General features: G+C 39.3%; 1 protein-coding gene and 1 pseudogene across 3 annotated transcripts in view; one reads left to right on the forward strand and one right to left on the reverse strand.

Moving 5' to 3' along the window:
* SPPL3 (signal peptide peptidase like 3) overlaps positions 1 to 17,134 on the reverse strand; it is a 136,910-nt gene that overhangs the window by 20,623 nt on the left and 99,153 nt on the right. For all 3 annotated transcript variants that reach the window (XM_042910875.1, XM_042910877.1, XM_042910876.1), the window contains exon 3: positions 4,537 to 4,625. In XM_042910875.1, the coding sequence (XP_042766809.1) occupies positions 4,537 to 4,625 (89 nt within the window). The remainder of the gene's footprint in view (positions 1 to 4,536; positions 4,626 to 17,134) is intronic.
* LOC122203790 lies at positions 1,197 to 2,059 on the forward strand (annotated as a pseudogene).

The following is a 17,134-nucleotide window of genomic DNA, read 5'->3' on the forward strand; positions in this document are numbered from 1 at the left end:
GACTGAAAAACCTGCACAATCTTCAGATATATTACATGGGTAGCCTGGTAAAGGCCTTCAAGATGTCAGATAATGGGGGTGAGGTTGGGAGTTGTCCTTTTCAACCCACCTAACACTGATTCAATGAAGGACTGGTGCGCCAGGGGAAAAAGTATCTACCTAGGTTTCTTGGAGCAGATGTAGGGATGAAACAGGATTTAGAACAAGGTTAGGGAAAATTAGAGAGGCCCTGGAGGGCACTCCCTCCTCCCCGCCTTCTAACTCTTTTATTGCAAAACATAACACACATACAGCAAAGTACATAAAACAAAAATGCAGAGTTCAGTCAATCATCAAATGGCTAATACCACCCAGGTCAAGCTTGCCAAGCCCAGAAGTCTTTCTTGTGCCTCCCAGTCACTACTCTTCCTCCCAAAGGGAACTACTACCCTGGTTTTTATACTTCCTTCTCTGCTCTATTTGATATGTTTTCCACCCAAGCATGCATCCTAAAATACTAATATTTATTTTGCTTGTTTTTGAGCTTATTACATGCCTTGACTTACTAGGATTTTTTTTTTTTTTTTTTGCATCTGGCTTCTTTTGCCCAACATTGTGAGCAACATCCATGCTATTTATGTAGCTGTACATCACTCATCTTCCCGTCTTTTTCAAATTCCTTGATTCTTACTTATTTTGGGAGTAAGCAACCACAACATTTATTTATAATTCTGCAACCTTTAAAAACCACCTCATCTATCTACACTTTTTCCTTCAATCAGTTCAGAACACTTTTGCCAAAATCTGAACACTAAATTCATACCTTCCTTTCCTGAGAACTTCCCCTTAATTGTTATCATTCAGGACTTCAATCTCCTTGGTGCCTACACAATCTCTTATATTTCTCTGTTTATCTTTCTGGCTGTTATTTCCTTGAGTTTGACAAATGTACCATGTTTTCCATGCCATCCCTTCAATCTGGAATGATGTCGTGCTCCATGATCGAGTACTGGCCTTCCCTGCAGCAACAGCCATTTCTTTATGTTTTTTTCTGATTATGTGGAAGTGGAAGGCATTCTCTCCTCATCTATCCCTTTTTGGTATCCATGGCCCAGATGAGGCACTGACGAAATACATCTGTGAGGATAATTTAGTGTAACACAGGAGACAGATTTAAGACAATGACTATTTAGCCATTTGGCTCCCTGAGCAGCGCCATGGTGGTAGGCAAGAACAAGCGCCTTAAGAAAGGTGGCAAAAAGGGAGCCGAGAGTGGCTGATCCATTTTCAAAGAAAGAGCGGTACGATGTAAAAGCACCAGCAATGTTTAATGTAAGAAATATGAGAAAAACACTAGTCATGAGAACTCAAGGAACCAAAATCACATCTGATGGCCTCCAGGGTCCTGTGTTTGAAGTAAGCCTTGTTGATCAGCATGACGAAGTTGCATTTAAGAAATTCAAGCTAATTACTGAAGATGTTCAGGGCAAAAACTGCCTAATTTTCATGGCACGGATCTTACCCGGGACAAAATGTGCTCCATGGTCAAAAAGTGGCAGACATGATTGAAGCTCACGTTGATGTCAAGACTACTGATGGGTATTTGCTTCGTCTTTTTTGTGTTGGTTTTACTAAAAAATGCAACGATCAGATTCAGAAGACCTCTTATACCCAGGACCAACAGGTCTGCCAAATTCGGAAAAAGATGATGGAAATCATGACCCCAGAGGTGTAGACAAATGACTTGAAAGAAGTGGGTCAATAAATTGATTCCAGACAGCATCGAAAAGATGTAGAGAAGGCTTGCCAGTCTATTTATCCACTCCATGATGTCTTCGTTAGAAAATTAAAAATGCTGAAGAAGCCCAAGTTTGAATTGGGAAAGCTGACGGAGCTTCATGGTGAAGGTTGTAGTTCTGGAAAAGCTACTGGGGATGAGACCAGTGCTAAAGTTGAATGAACTGATGGATATGAGCCACCAGTCCGAGAATCTGTTTAAAATTCAGGCATTTAATGGTGATAAATAAAAAATCTTATTTGTGATGTTTAAAACAAAACAAAACAAAAATGATTATTTAAAGCATCTATTTAAAGCAGGTTATGATCTGACAGTTCATGGGTTCGAGCCCCATGTCGGGCTCTGTGCTGACAGCCCAGAGCCTGGAGCCTCCTTTGGATTCTGTGTCTCCCTCTCTCTCTGCCCCTCCCCTACTTGTGTTCTTTCTCTCTCAAAAGTAAATAAACATTAAAATACATATATATCTAATAGAATATCTAAAAAATACACATCTAATAAAGTGCATGATAGGAACCCAGCATCAAGCTCTTAACAAATCAAGTCTCTTTATTTATAATTCAGTTCAGATGCTGGTAATGAGAAATAGAAAATTGACATAACCAGATACCCTTTCACTGTATGGACTGAGGATTTATTTATTTGAGGATAAAATTATACTTAGACACACAGTATCAATTTCTCTTAGGTTTCTGTGATGGAATGTACAATGGATTTATAATCTGATTTAAGTACATCATTTGCATATATGCTATGTAACACAGGACTTATAAAGGAGTTTCAATTGTATAAGGTGATTTGGCTTAAAATGTTGATAGAAGAGAAGTGCTCTGTAATAATTTAACCTGAAAATTAGATATTGATTCCTAGTAAGTTGGTGGTATGGTCTTTTACCTCATATAAGGATCTGTGTCCTAAGAAAAGCCTCATTATGTTTCAGTGATTCTACTTACTAGATTTATAATGCCTACTTTACACTGCTAGGGACAACAAACACATTTAACCGGGTGAAAACTGGGCAAGTGTGATTTGGCTGATGCGGTAGTAACTAGAGAAACTGAAAGTGATCTCTTAACAAGTGAACTTCTAAAATTCTCCATCAGCATTCTAGTTTTATATTAGATCCTTAGGATTTCCACCCCCTTAGGTGGTGACTTTAATCCGTCCTGTCAGTCATGCTCATTCTCTCCTCTGTGCCTATTACATGCTCTTCCCACCCAGAATGCCTTCTTCTCCAGCAATCCAAGTTCACAGTTTCAAATTTCAAGTCACACTCACCTTGTCTGGGAGGAAGTCCCTTATTAAATTGGCCCTCTGTGGCTCACCCTGACTTGCCTCTTTACTCTCTTTGTACATGGATGTCAAAATCACTTCATCTCTAGTGTGTATTCTGATCTACTGATAGTAGATGCTGATTCAGAAGTATTCTAAGGCTATGGTAAGGGTCTGTGAGAGGAAGTACCTGCTCTAGGGACAGGAAGTGGTATTTGCTATCTCCGTCTCAGTACTTTATTAACACTTGAGAAAGTACTTTGGCCACACTGCCTATGTGACAGCTTGGGTGCAATCTCTTGTACTTCTGCAGCTTTCAAAATATGTAACAGAATATCCAGGGGCACCTCGGTGGCTCAGTTGGTAAAGGATCCAACTTCAGCTCAGGTTATGATCTCACAGTTCATGGGTTCGAGCCCCGCGTCGGGCTCTGTGCTGACAGCCCAGAGCCTGGAGCCTCCTTTGGATTCTGTCTCCCTCTCTCTCTGCCCCTCCCCTACTTGTGTTCTTTCTTTCTCTCTCAAAAGTAAATAAACATTAAAAAGTGTATATGTATATATATATATATATATATATATATATATATATATATATATTAGAATATCTAAAAAATACACATCTAATAAAGTGCGTGATAGGAACCCAGCATCAAGCTCTTAACAAATCAAGTCTCTTTATTTATAATTCAGTTCTCTTTATAATAAACGTCACCAATTTTATATAACTACTGAGGCACAACTTATGTGTATTCATCCATCTTCACTGTACAGTACTTGCCACATAACTACAAATCTACTTTCTGTCTCTCCATATTTGCCTTTTTGGAAATTGCATACACGTGGACTCACACAATACGCAGCCTTTCCGGGACGGCTTCTTTCATAATGTCTTGAAGTGCATCCATGTTGTGGCATCTACCAGCACCTCATTCTTGTTAACGCTCAACAGTATTCCTTCGTGTGGATACTTTAGCCACCCACTACTTTATTGATCTTTGAGCTGTTTCTACTTTTTGGCCATAATAAACAATGCTGCTGAACATTTGCCATATAGCACACTTCTATTTTTTATAAAGCAAGCTTTATCATCAGGTTGCCACAATACTTAGCTTTACAAGTACTTCAGAAGTAACTATCTTCAAGAACCACTGAGTGAATTTATGATCAACACATACAAAACTATCAACCTCACCAAAGGATTTAAATGAAGTCTTAAGCAGGCGGATACCTATTTTCCTACTTATTTTTAAGAAAATAAAGAATCTCAGCAGTGAGTTTTCAGGCATGAGTTAAAAGCAGTACACAAAGTACACAAGAAATCCGTAGTTCAGATTCAGAATGTAAGCATTTTTACAAATTCTACCATACAGAATTAGATTTTATTATTACACCAAACAAATCCTTAACCCCAGTAAATTAACTTGGGTTATAGAAACAATCAAATTAAGCCCAGTGCATGTATGAAAAGTTAATTGACATAAAAGGCCTTACTATTATTGGTGCTGTTGCCATTGAAAGACCCAGTAGAACTGCTATTGTCTTTCTCCTTATCTTGATTTTCAAAGTCCATATTAAGGGACCTGTGGAAAAATGTATAGGCAAGTTTTAATTTTGCTTAAGAAATGAGGTCAGAAAAGTCTGTTACGAGATAATATTTTAACACGGAAGGCATTAGGGAAGATAGGAAGGTCTCTTTTGAACAACTCTGCAAAACAGTTCTTGTTGGTACATTTTGGAAAAACCATCTACATCCCTTCCAATATGTCAGTTCAAGAGTTCTCCTGACTGAAGATTAAAAGCATTCCACTGTGGCTGATGTTCCAGACACATCTCCGTGCACATCCTTAATTACCTACTTATGATAAATACCTAGAAAGAGAAATGTTGGGTCAAAGGGCAAGCACAATTTTGAGACTTTAACATACTACACAACCGCTTCCAACAAAGTTATACCAATTTGCTCTCTGTAGCTGTGTATGAAAGCATCTTCTCTATACCTTGTCAGCTTTCATTTAACAACAGCATACACTTGAATTTCTGCTATATATAGGACTGCTCTAGGCAGTGGAGGGATGATAAATAGTGCATAAGACAAGTTTTCATGGATTGTACATTCACAGAGGGGGGATGCCAACAATAAACAAGAAAAGTAAGTTAAATGGATATTAATGGTAACAGCTAATGAGAAAATGCAGGAAATGAAAAGACTAGATTTGAAATTTTAAATAGGGTGGGCTTGGGAGTCAACACTGGCATGATTTCCATGTCAAGACATGAAGGAAGTGGTCATTGTCCAGCTGGGGAATGAACAATGCAATCTCTTAAGTTAGCGTTCTTTAACTACTAAACAATTTTGTGTATGTGAGCTCACTCATTTTTTCCTTTTTTGTAAACTATTTAAGTCCTTAGCTCATCTTCAACTACTATGTTACTCTAAGGTGTCTGTGCCCTAAAGAACTTCCTGCAATGATGGAAATGTTCTATATCTGAACTGGGTAGACATTAGCCACATGAGCACTGAATACGTGGGAGTGCAACAGGAACTGAATTCTACATTTAATTTTAAGTAATTTAAATTATTTGGGGGCTAAAACTATACAATTCTTAGGTGAAACATAAGAATAAATCTTTGTAATCTTGGATTGGGAAGTAGATTCTTACACATGATGCCAAAGATACAAGCAAAAAATTGATAAATTGGACTTCATCAAAATTTAAAACTTGTGCTTCAAAGGACACTATCAAAAAAGTCTCTAACCCAAAGGATGGGAGAAAATATCTGCTCTTATACGTCTGTTAAGGGCCTTGTATTTAGAACATATAAAAAACTCCTACAATTCAATAATAAAAAGACAACCCAATTAAACAATAAACAAAGGATCTGAATAAATACTTCTCCAAAGAAGCTATGCAAATGGCCAATAAGCACATGAAAAGACTTTTCACATCATTAGTCATCAGGGAAATACAAATCAAAGCAAAATGAGATACCACTTCATACCCATGAGGATGGCTATAAGCACAAAGTCAGATAATAACCAAGTGTCAGCAAAGACATCACTGGTGGGAATGGAAATTGGTGCAGATACTTTGGAAGCCAGTCTGACAATTTTCAATTTCTTTAATAAATATGAGGCTATTCAGGTTATCGATTTCTTCTTAAGTGAGCTTTAGCAGAGTGTGTCTTTCAAAGAATCGGTCCATTTCATTTAAGTTGTCAGATTTACTGGCATTAAGTTGTTGATAGTAGGCCCTTATTATCTTTGCAATACCTGTAGGTTCTAGTAACATCACTTCTCTCATTCCTGATACTGGTTTTAGGTTTTCTCTTTTTCCTGATTAGTCTGACTAGGGTTAAAAAAAAAAAATTTTTTTTTTAAGTTTATTTATTTTGAGAGAGACAGAGACAGCATGAATAAGGGAGGGGTACAGAGAGAGAGAGAGAGAGAGAGAGAGAGAGAGAGAGAGAGAGAGAGAATGCCAAGCAGGCTCCACACCATTAGTGCAGAGCCCAATGTGGGGCTTGAACTCATGAAACTGTGAGGTCATGACCTGAGCCAAAACCAAGAGTTAGACGCTTAACCGACTGAGCCACTCAGGTGCCCCATAGCCTGGCTAGAGATTTACCAACTTCTATTGGTCTTTAAAAATTAGCTTTTGGTTTCACTGGTTTTTCTCTACCCCTAGAGAAAATAATTCACTTATTTTGGCTTTGATCTTCAGTCTTACCTTTTGTCCATTTACTAAATTGGTTTCAATTTGCACCCCCCCTCACCCCACCTAGTTTATTAAGTTTAAAGTTTAGATCATTGACACCTTTTTCTTCTATTCTAATCCAGGCATTTAGAACTGGAATCCCTCCTCTGAGTACTGCTTTTGCAAAATTCCATAAATTTAGTGTTTTTCACTTTCTTTTCATGCACAATATTTTCCGTTTTTCTACATGACTTCTTTTTTGATGCATGGAAGTGTTATTTTTGTTTTAAAATATCTGGGAATTTTCTAGACATCTTTCTGCTATTGATTTCTAATCTGATTCAACTGTGATCTGTTAGGGACTGAATGTGTCATTCTCTAACCCCCAAAAGTTCATTTGTTGAAGCCCTAACACCTAGTATGATGGTATTTGGCGACTGGGTCTTTGGGATGTAATTCTGTTGAGGTCATGAGGGTGGGGCCCTCATGACGGAATCAGTATCCTTCTTAGAAGAAATACCAGAGAGCCTGCTGAGTGGGCACACACTGAGGAAAGACCATGTGACCACACAGCAAGAAGGGGTCTTTCTGCAAGCCAGGAAGAGTGCTCACCAAAACCCAATCCTGCTGGCACCCTGACCTTCGATTTCCAGCCTCCAGAACTGTAAAAAAAAAATAATTTTCTGTTGTTTAAGCTACCCAGCCTGTAGTATTTTGTTATGGCAGCCCCCTGCTAATTAACAGAGATCAGAGATCATACTTTGTATGCTTAGTATCCACTTACTGAGACTTATTTTATGTCCCCAGATACGTTCTAAACTGGTAAATGTTCCACGGGCACTTGAGAAGAATGCATATTTTCCGGTTGAAGGGAGTGTTCTATGAATGCCAATCAGCTGAAGTTGATGGAGAATACTATTCAAGCCACTATATCCTTACTGATTTCTTGACAACTTGTTTTATCGAATACTGAGAGGTACTGAAATCTTCAGCTACACTTGTGGATTTCTTAACATTTATTTTGGGGACAGCACAAGTGGGGGAGGAGCAGACGATACAAAGTGGGCTCTGCGCTGACAGGCTGACAAAAGGGCACCCAATGTGGGGGGCTGAATTCACAAACCGCGAGATCACAACCTAAGCCAAAGTCGGACACTCAACCGAGTGAGCCACTCAGGCACCCGTTTTATTTCTCCTTGAAGTTCTATCAATTTTTGCTTCATGTATTTTGAGGATCTTTTATGAGATGCATAAACATTTAGGATTATTACGTCTTGTTGTTTAATTGACCCCTTTATCATTATGAAATAGCCTTGTCTGTAAATATTCCTTGCTCTGAAAGCAGCTTTTGTCTGGTATTAATGTAGTTATCCTAGCTTTCTTTTGATGATTATAAGGTATATCCTTCCCCAACCTTTTACTTTAAATCTTTTTCTGGCTTCATATCTGCTTCTTGTAAGCACCATGTAATTGGATCATGCATTTTAATTCAATCTGATAATTGTTGCCTTCTGATTGTAGTGTTTAGGCCAATTTCATTTTACGTGATTATTGTTATGATTAGATTTGAGACTATCATGTTGCCATTTGTATTTTTTGCTGTTCTCCTTTATCTAACTTCTTTTGGATTAATACCGTATTTTTAAGGATTCTGTTTTATCGCTTTTGCTGTCTTATTATCTGTACTCGTTCTTTTATTTTAGTGGTTGCTGTAACATTTATATTAAACATCTTTAACCAATACAGTGTACCTTCAAGTTATATTATGGTACTTCACGTACAGTATAAAAACCTGACAACAGTTCACATTTGTTACTCACCCAATCTTTGTACTATTACCGTGCGTTTTACTTTTACATGTTATGCTACAAATTCCACAATATATTGTTAATTTTGTTTATATAGTCAATTATATTCTAAAAAGTTTTAAATAATAAGAAAAAATTATTTTATACTTATCAATGTTGTTACCGCTTCTGGTGATCTTTATTCCTTTTGTGTAAATCCAGACTATCAGCTGGTACAATTTTTAATGTGTTTGAAGTACTTCCTTTCACACTTCTTATAATGGAAAGTGGTTGGTGATAAATGTTTCAGGTTTTGGGTATCCGAAAACAGCTTTATTTTGCCTTAATTTTTGAAAGATACTTTTGCCAACAGAATTTGTCAACACAGAATTTTATGTTGATGGTTTTTCCTTTCTGTACTTTAAAGCTGTTGTTCCACTGTCTTCTCATTTATATTATTCTCAGTGAGAAATCCAGTGTTCACCCTTGTTTTTGTTCCTCTCTGTGTAATGTGTTCTTCTGCCCACTCCCACCCCCCCATCCACCTCTGGCTCCTTTGGATTTTCTCTTTTATGACTGGTTTTGAGTGACTTGATTATGATGGGCCTTGGAGTAGTTTTCTTCATGTTTCCTGTACTATGGGTTTATCAAGCTCCTTAGAGCAGTGGGTTATAGCTTATTTCAAGTTTGGAAAAATTTTGGCCACTAATTCTTCAAGTATTTTTTTTTAATGTTTGTTTATTTATTTAACATTTATTTATTTTTGAGACAGAGCATGAATGGGGGAGGGACAGAGAGAGAGGGAGACACAGAATCAGAAGCAGGCTCCAGGCTCCGAGCCATCAGCCCAGAGCCGGACGCGGGGCTCGAACTCACGGAACGCGAGATCGTGACCTGAGCTGAGGTCGGACACTCAACCGACTGAGCCACCCAGGCGCCCCAATGTTTATTTATTTTTGAGAGAGAGAGAGGTAGAGTGTGAGCGGGTGAGGGGGACAGAGGATCCGAAGCGGGTTGTGCTGATAAGCAGAGAGCCCGATGCGGGGCTAGAACCCACCAACTGTGAGATGATGACCTGAGCCGAAGTCAGATGCTTAGCTGACTTAGTCACTCAGGTGCCCCTTCAAGTATTTTTCTTTCCTTCCCTTTCTTCTCTCTTGTAGAGACCCCAATTACCCATATATTAGCCCACTGGAGGTTCTTCTTTGATGTTCAATGATAGGTCAAAGACACTCTTTCCATTAAAAACAATTTCCCCCTCTTTTCTCTATTTCATTTTGGATATTTTCTGTCACTGTGACTTCAAGTTTATTAATCTTTTCTTCTGTAATGTCTAATTGCTGTTAATCTCATCCAGTGTATGTTTTTCAGGTTTTAAAACTTTTTATTTACACATTGAAAAAATTGTGCATTCTAGTAGTTAAAATAATTTGAACAAAAAAAAAATAATGCTCTGATGCAACTGCATTTTACAGCCTGCGGGACATCTTGGAAAGCTTGAATTTTACTCTAGATTTCACTGTTGTCCCAGCTAGCTTCTTCCTTCACCAACATGCAAGTTCTTTTCCTTTCCTGCCAGCCAGAGAGGCAGATGGGAGGTGTGGCCTTTGTCGTCAGTAGTCCTAGATTCTTTTTTTTTTTTTAACATTTGTTTATTATTGAGAGACAGAGAGAGACAGAGCTTGAGCAGGGGAGGAGCAGAGAGAGAGGGAGACATAGAATCTGAAGCAGGTTCCAGGCTCTGAGCTGTCAGCACAGAGCCCGACGTGGGGCTCAAACTCACAAACCACAAGATTATGACCTGAGCCTAAGTTGGAGGCTTAACCAACTGAGCCACCCAGGCGCCCCCCCCCTTTTTTTTTTTTTTTTAATGTTTACTTATTTTTTGAGACAGAGTACAAGCAGGGGAGGTCAGAGAAAGAGGGAGACACAGAATCGGAAGCAGGCTCCAAGCTCTGTGCTTACAGCACAGACACGGGGTTCAAACCTACAGACTGCGAGATCATGACCTGAGCTGAAGTCAGACACTTAACTGACTGAGCTACCCAGGTGCCCCAGTCATCGAATCTTTGGTGTGAAAAGGGTCAGCATTTAAACTTGATCCAAATTCTTTACAATTTACAAAGTTAAAGAGCTAGAAGCAGCAGAATAAGTAGGCAATGCTTGTGGAATGTACAGTGCACATTGTTAGTGCACACTTCACTACATTTTGCCTGCTTGCTTCTTCTGGTTAGCTGTTTCTTTTGAAGGAAGTAGATTTTGCGTTTCTATATTCTTCAGTTTGACTTCTTGAGTTTCTCCCTATCAGCCATATCGGGTTTGTCAGACATGGTTGCAGAGGAAGCAGAGTGAGGTACATGAGCATCAGAGTCTGGTCTGGGCAGGGGCTGCCACTGAGTGCCCATTCGGTGTATTTTTGGTCTCAGACATCGTCGTTTTCCTCTCCAGAGGCTTGATTTGGGTATTTTAAAACATCTTCCGTCTGTATCTATCTAACTTTTTGTACAGATGGAATATAACTTATAGTAACAGGTTTGATGTATTTCTCTGCTAATTCCAACATACATGTGTCAGTTCTGGGTTGGTTTTGATTATTTCCATCATTGGTCATGTTCTCCTTTTTCTTTGTTGCCTGGTCATCTTTGTACTCCAGATATTGTGAGTTTTACCCTACCAAATGCCACGTGAGTCATACAGTTTTCCAATCTGGCTGACAGGAGCAGGTACTCTTTTAACCCCTTCACGTTATTCCTTCCTTAGCCTTAGGTGATTTCCTCACATGCACGCACTGATTGATACTCTGATGAATGCTCAAGGAGTGCACCTGCAGATCTCTGGGACTTTCTCTGTTTGTTGCTCTTGTCTTTCATACTCTGTCCTATTAACTCTGGCTGCCTCAGGCTTTCTAGACTCCCAGCTCTGTCTCCACCAGGCAGGGAATGTTTCTCCTACAAATTGTCTTTAATGTTTTCCCTTTTTCTTAAATTTGTTTCTGATTAGTAAAAACTGTACTATTTACCGTACACAACATGATGTTTTGGTGTGTATATACACTATGAAACAATTACCACAATAAAAGTCATTAATATACCCACTGCCTCCCATAATTACCTTTTTTCATGGTCAGAATACCTGAGATCTACTCTCTAAGCAAATTTTAAGTACATAAATATTAACTATAGTCACCACAATGTACATTAGGTCTCTAGAACTTACTCATCCTATATCTTTCATCAGTCTCTCCTCTTTCCCCCACCTTCCAGCCTCTGGTACTACCACTCAACTCTGTTACTATCAATTCAACTTTTCTGGAGGTGAAGAGGACAGAGAGGACTATCTTAATACAGCTAGAAAAATAGTTTATCATCTCTCAGGATTTGTCCTTTGTTGTCTGATGAACAGTATCTTAGAAATCATTATTTCAGGTGGGATAGTAAGTCCAGTTCCTGTTACTCCATCTTGGTTGGAAGCAGAAGTGCTTCTAGGTAGTTCTTTTAAATATTCAGGTTCCAAACTGAGCAGATTTTGAAGTGAAGGAGAGGTCCCCTTTTATTCTTATTCATGCTGTTTTTAAGTCCTTGAGGTACTAGAACATTGTTGAGGTACTGGAACCTTGTCTTTTTAGAAGAATACAGGATGCCGTCTTGGAGAGGTCAGAATTCTTCCTGGAAGGGACTCTTAACCAAACCATGAGGCTCAGGTGGTACTCGAAATGTTCTTCACTTTATAGTTTCCTACGCTTACAACTCAAAATCTGCTAGATACAGGAAATCTGCCTCCTACTGGAATAGTTTGACTTTGCCATTTGGCTTCCTGTTCTATCAACCACTGTCTAAAACTCCCTTATCTGTTACTGGTGAAGAAGCCTCAATTGGTTATGACTTCAGTTAGAATTGGTGACCTGCCTAGAAAAGCCTGTGGAGTATTGACTAGTTAGGTACCTTTCACCCTGGTCCTCTGTAAACTTGGCTAATTAGTGGCTTAGCAAACTGTCCCACTGGAAGGGCAGCCCTAACGGGTGACAAATTCTCCAATAAGACCAAAGGAGACTATATACGTATGTATATAGATGTGATAGACTCCCTAAAATATGGCTAACACTCCTCTTCTGAATATGGTCAGGACTCTGATGTGTTGGCCTTCCTGGGAGTTTTTAATTAAAAAAAAAAAAAAAAAAAAAGGCCCTGTATTTTGGAACATTCATCTTTTCCTATCTAGTACTGGGGGCTTCTATTTCTCTGGCAATCAGAGGAAGACACTTTAACAGAGATTAGCAAGTATACGGGTTGTTCTCACCTCAGTCAGCCCTGGTCATTGCTACAGGACTGGCTCTGGGGACAAACTTTACCCTGTCAATTCTGTTTAGTTCCACAACAAACTGGACATAATGTTTTGCATATATTTCCCCTGCTAAGACACCTGCCCTAGTTTTCAGTATACGGTTTCATTTCTATGGTTTTTAAACTTTAATTCATGTTTCTCATGGAAGTCCTAACGATTTGTGGACAGTTAAACTCTAAGACTGGTGGTGCAAGTCATGAGGGCCTGTGTGGAGCCACGGGGATATGAAGACTGCTTCTTCCTTGTGGGCATGCTTTGGAAAAGACCTATAATAATTTAAATTGCATTTTTCAGATTCACTTATGAATGGATTGACAACAACATTTACTATGCACAGTCTGGTTCTCAGAATCCTGGAGACAGCATAGTAAATTTACAGAAATTGTTAACCCCCATCTCTACCACTGGGACTGGCTAGCAGGCATAGTTAGCTTCTCCTATGCTTTCTGCTGGCATTATATATTGATGTCTGGACTGGAAAGTTGCCAGTCATCTCTGATTTGACCCTAGGCACAGCTGGTACAGAGCCTCTGTCTTAAGACTGGGTAAATGAAACAGGGTGCTGAGAGTACTGCCAGATAGGCTTAGGGGTAGTATCTAAGTCTAGTTCAATTTTTACTAACTGAGGACTATTTAAGACTCTATCCTGGCTTTTTTTTTTTTTTTTTTTTAAGTGTTTATTTATTTATTTTTGAGAAAGACCGAGAGGGTAAGCACAAGTCGGGGAGAGGCAGAGAGAGAGAGAGGGAGACACAGAATCCAAAGCAGGCTCCAGGCTCCAGCTGTCAGCACAGAGTCAAGTGCAGGGCTCAAACCCACAAACTGCAAGAACATGACTTGAGCTGCAGTTGGATGCTTAACTGACTGAGCCACCTAGGTGCCCCTATCCTGGCTGTTTTAAGACAAGGATTCCTCTTCTTTTCAAACACTGGTAGGCCGTGGTTACCTTAAAACCAGTTTTAACTGTTCCATTTTCGTAGAACCTAATTTAAGAACTGTTGCAAAGGACGTGAAAGCTTTAGACAGACTAATGAGGTACTGGGGTGGTGGTGTGGTGGGGTGCAGAGTCAGCAAGCATGTCATATAATCTGAAGCTTACTCTGAATTTCTTATTGCCTCAAATAAGCTTAGCTAAAATCAAGCACTGCCTGATCCTTAGAGGCAGACCGTGGGTGACTACTACACAAAACAGAATGAAGTTGGTTAGATGAAGTGGTGGGGCCCCACACATTTGCTCAAACAGGAGGTTCATGTATTGTAGCTTTACAAAACAAGATCAACGAACCTAGGTTTAACAGATTCCAAGCCACTGTGACTGAAGTCCAATAAGAGTTACCCATACCGTACAGCTAACAACCAACTTAAGCAGCTTAAATAAAGTCTTTGCTGAAGACTCTGCCTCCTGAGCTATCCAGGGGCCATTCTGAATTACGGGCCTTTATCCTGCCTTACTTGGTAATCTCTATTACCTCTACAGACATGAAACTGCTTGGCTGGATCTAGAACAGTTTATTCCATCTTCATAAAAGACTACCCTTCACTCTTCTCCCCTCTCCCTGCCATCCCAATTTTACTGTTATTACTACACAATAACATACATTTATTCATCATGATGTTATTACTAGACATTCCAGCCAAACTGTATCTGGGCTATTCACTTAACCTAAGTCTGGGTTACTGAAAGCAATGTTTAAATACTCACTGAAAGACTTGAGCTATTGCTATTTCATCACAGACAACCATCTACCATCACAGAAAAAGCCATCTAAATTATAGCATATTATTTGCTATTGTTAGTTGCCTTGTCATCAACTATGACTGAACAGGAAATAGTTATGGGTCAAGCTTTAGGAGGCAGACAAATTTCCAATTATTGATGCTTGCAAAGAAGCTACACCAAGAATCTACTACTAAGAATCCAGGTAGAAGAGATGGTCTTTTGCCTAGGAAACTGAAAACTTCCTAAAGGTTAAAATAATGATAACAGTTCACCTTTACTGAGCTTATACTGTCAGGCTAATTATGCTAACTGCTTTATAGGCAAGATTTCTTTTGTTTCACAGAATAACTATAATTAGTAATGTTGACTGTATTTGGAGACAGAGCATTTAAAGAGGTAATTAAATTAAAATGGGGGTAGACAGGGTGGGCGCTAATCCAATATAATTGGTGTCTTTATAAGAGGAGGACATTAGGTGAGAGAGACCAACCAGACACATGCACACACAGAAGGCCAGGGGAACAGCACCATCTACATATGAAGACAGTAATCTATAAGCTGTTTCAGAATGAAACCAACCCTGCCGACACCTTGATCTTGGACTTTTGGCCTCCAGGAATACATTTCTGTTTAAGTCACCCAGTCCGTGTTACTTTGTTATGGCAGTTGTAGCAAACTAATACAAAGATGCTCTATTACTATCCCTACATGGTTAAGGAAACCAAGGTTCTCATTGTACACCTTGCCTTGGCTATATATTATCTTCCCTTCTAAAACAAATGAACATCTATTTTTCTGGGGGCGGGGGGGGGGGGAGAATATATATGATTACCAAAAAACCTCAAATGATAGAAAAAGGTACAAATAATGGATTCCCATAATCTCTAGAAATAATCTCTAGAAATAAATGCACTTGGTATAAAATTGCCTTTTTTAAAAATGAGGATTAATATTATTTCACAAATTAAGCTTTCATTCAATAGTACGTCAAGGGCATCCTTTTACATCAATACATACTGCTTTTTCTCATTAAAAAAAATAATAACTACACAGTATTTCTCCTTGAGTTAATGTGATCCAATATCATTTTTGGATGAACTGCATATATCCTGCCTTGTTACAGAGAAATATTAAGACAAGCAACCTTTTATAAGCAGATGATATGGTTTTATCTTGAATTGGGTGGGGTTCAACTGACAACTGAGCCTGCCAGTTAATTAGTGTCAGAAGAACAACAGGGGTGCCTGGGTGGCTCAGCCAGTTGAGCATCCGACTTCGGCTCAGGTCATGATCTCATGGTTTGTGAGTTCGAGCCCCGCGTCAGGCTCTGTGCTGACAGGTCAGAGCCTGGAGCCTGCTTCAGATTCTGTGTCTCCCTGTCTCTCTGTTCCTCCCCTGCTCACACTCTGTCTCTCTCTCTCTCTCTCAAAGATAAAGATAAGAAAGAAAGAAAGAAAGAAAGAAAGAAAGAAAGAAAGAAAGAACAACCACCGATCAAGGTTCTTCCAATTTAAATTAGTGTATAAGTATAAATCCTAAGTGCGCCTTTTTGGGGTCACTTTGATGTACAACACAATATATCACAGACACTACATCAGGAAGTGGTTTAATATTCTCTGAGAGCTTTAAAAGATTTTATTTTGGCTAAGGTGGAGATCTGGTCATCGTATTTGCTCTAAATTTTTTGGACTAAAGCTAACTCAGCTGTAAGGAACAGAACTTTAGGAAATCAACTACTCATGTCTTTATGTACTGGACTGGATTATACAGGATTTTCTGAGCAAAGTCCTAGGCCTGTGGGAACGTCCCACTGCTTGCCTAGCATAAGGGGGAAAGATGGGCTTGTCGTTAGGCCTTTTTAGGTTCCTTGGTTCTGATGAAGATACAAATGTGCTGTGAGCACTGTTAAGACAAAGAGGTCTATATTCAGCTGGCAACAAACTACATGTCTAGACTGCTGCCAACATTTATCAAGAGATCAATACTCAGGAGTAATCAGTTGATGAACTAACAACCCATTCATTTCTCTAGATATTCTAAAACATAACATTAGACGAGCATAAGCTAGCAATCTGGACCACCACTTTCTGCTGCTGGCTGTGTGCCTTTTTTTTTTTTTTTTTTAATGTTCATTCATTTCTGAGACAGAGACAGAGCATGAGCGGGGGAGGGGCAGAGAGAGAGGGAGACACAGAATCAGAAGCAGGCTCCAGGCTCTGAGCTGTCAGCACAGAGCCCGATGCGGGGCTTGAACTCACAAACCATGAGATCATGACCTGAGCTGGTCAGTCGCTCAACCGGCTGAGCCACCCAGGCGCCCGTGTGCTTCTAATTTTGGCAAAATTACTGTTGCTGAAATGTATTTTCATGAAATGCCACTAGCTTATATTGAAGGGCACTATAATTCATTCAATAAACATTTGAGTGCTAACTGTGAAATGCTACAAAACTCAAAGCTGCATCCTCTTTTTGAGGACCTTCAGGATAAAGGTCTGTCTGATCTTAAGACCAAGAACAGATGCAACTCACCTGAACTGGGTTCTTT

The sequence above is a fragment of the Panthera leo genome, chromosome D3 (assembly GCF_018350215.1).
Source record: "Panthera leo isolate Ple1 chromosome D3, P.leo_Ple1_pat1.1, whole genome shotgun sequence".
Classification (NCBI taxonomy): Eukaryota; Metazoa; Chordata; class Mammalia; order Carnivora; family Felidae; genus Panthera; species Panthera leo.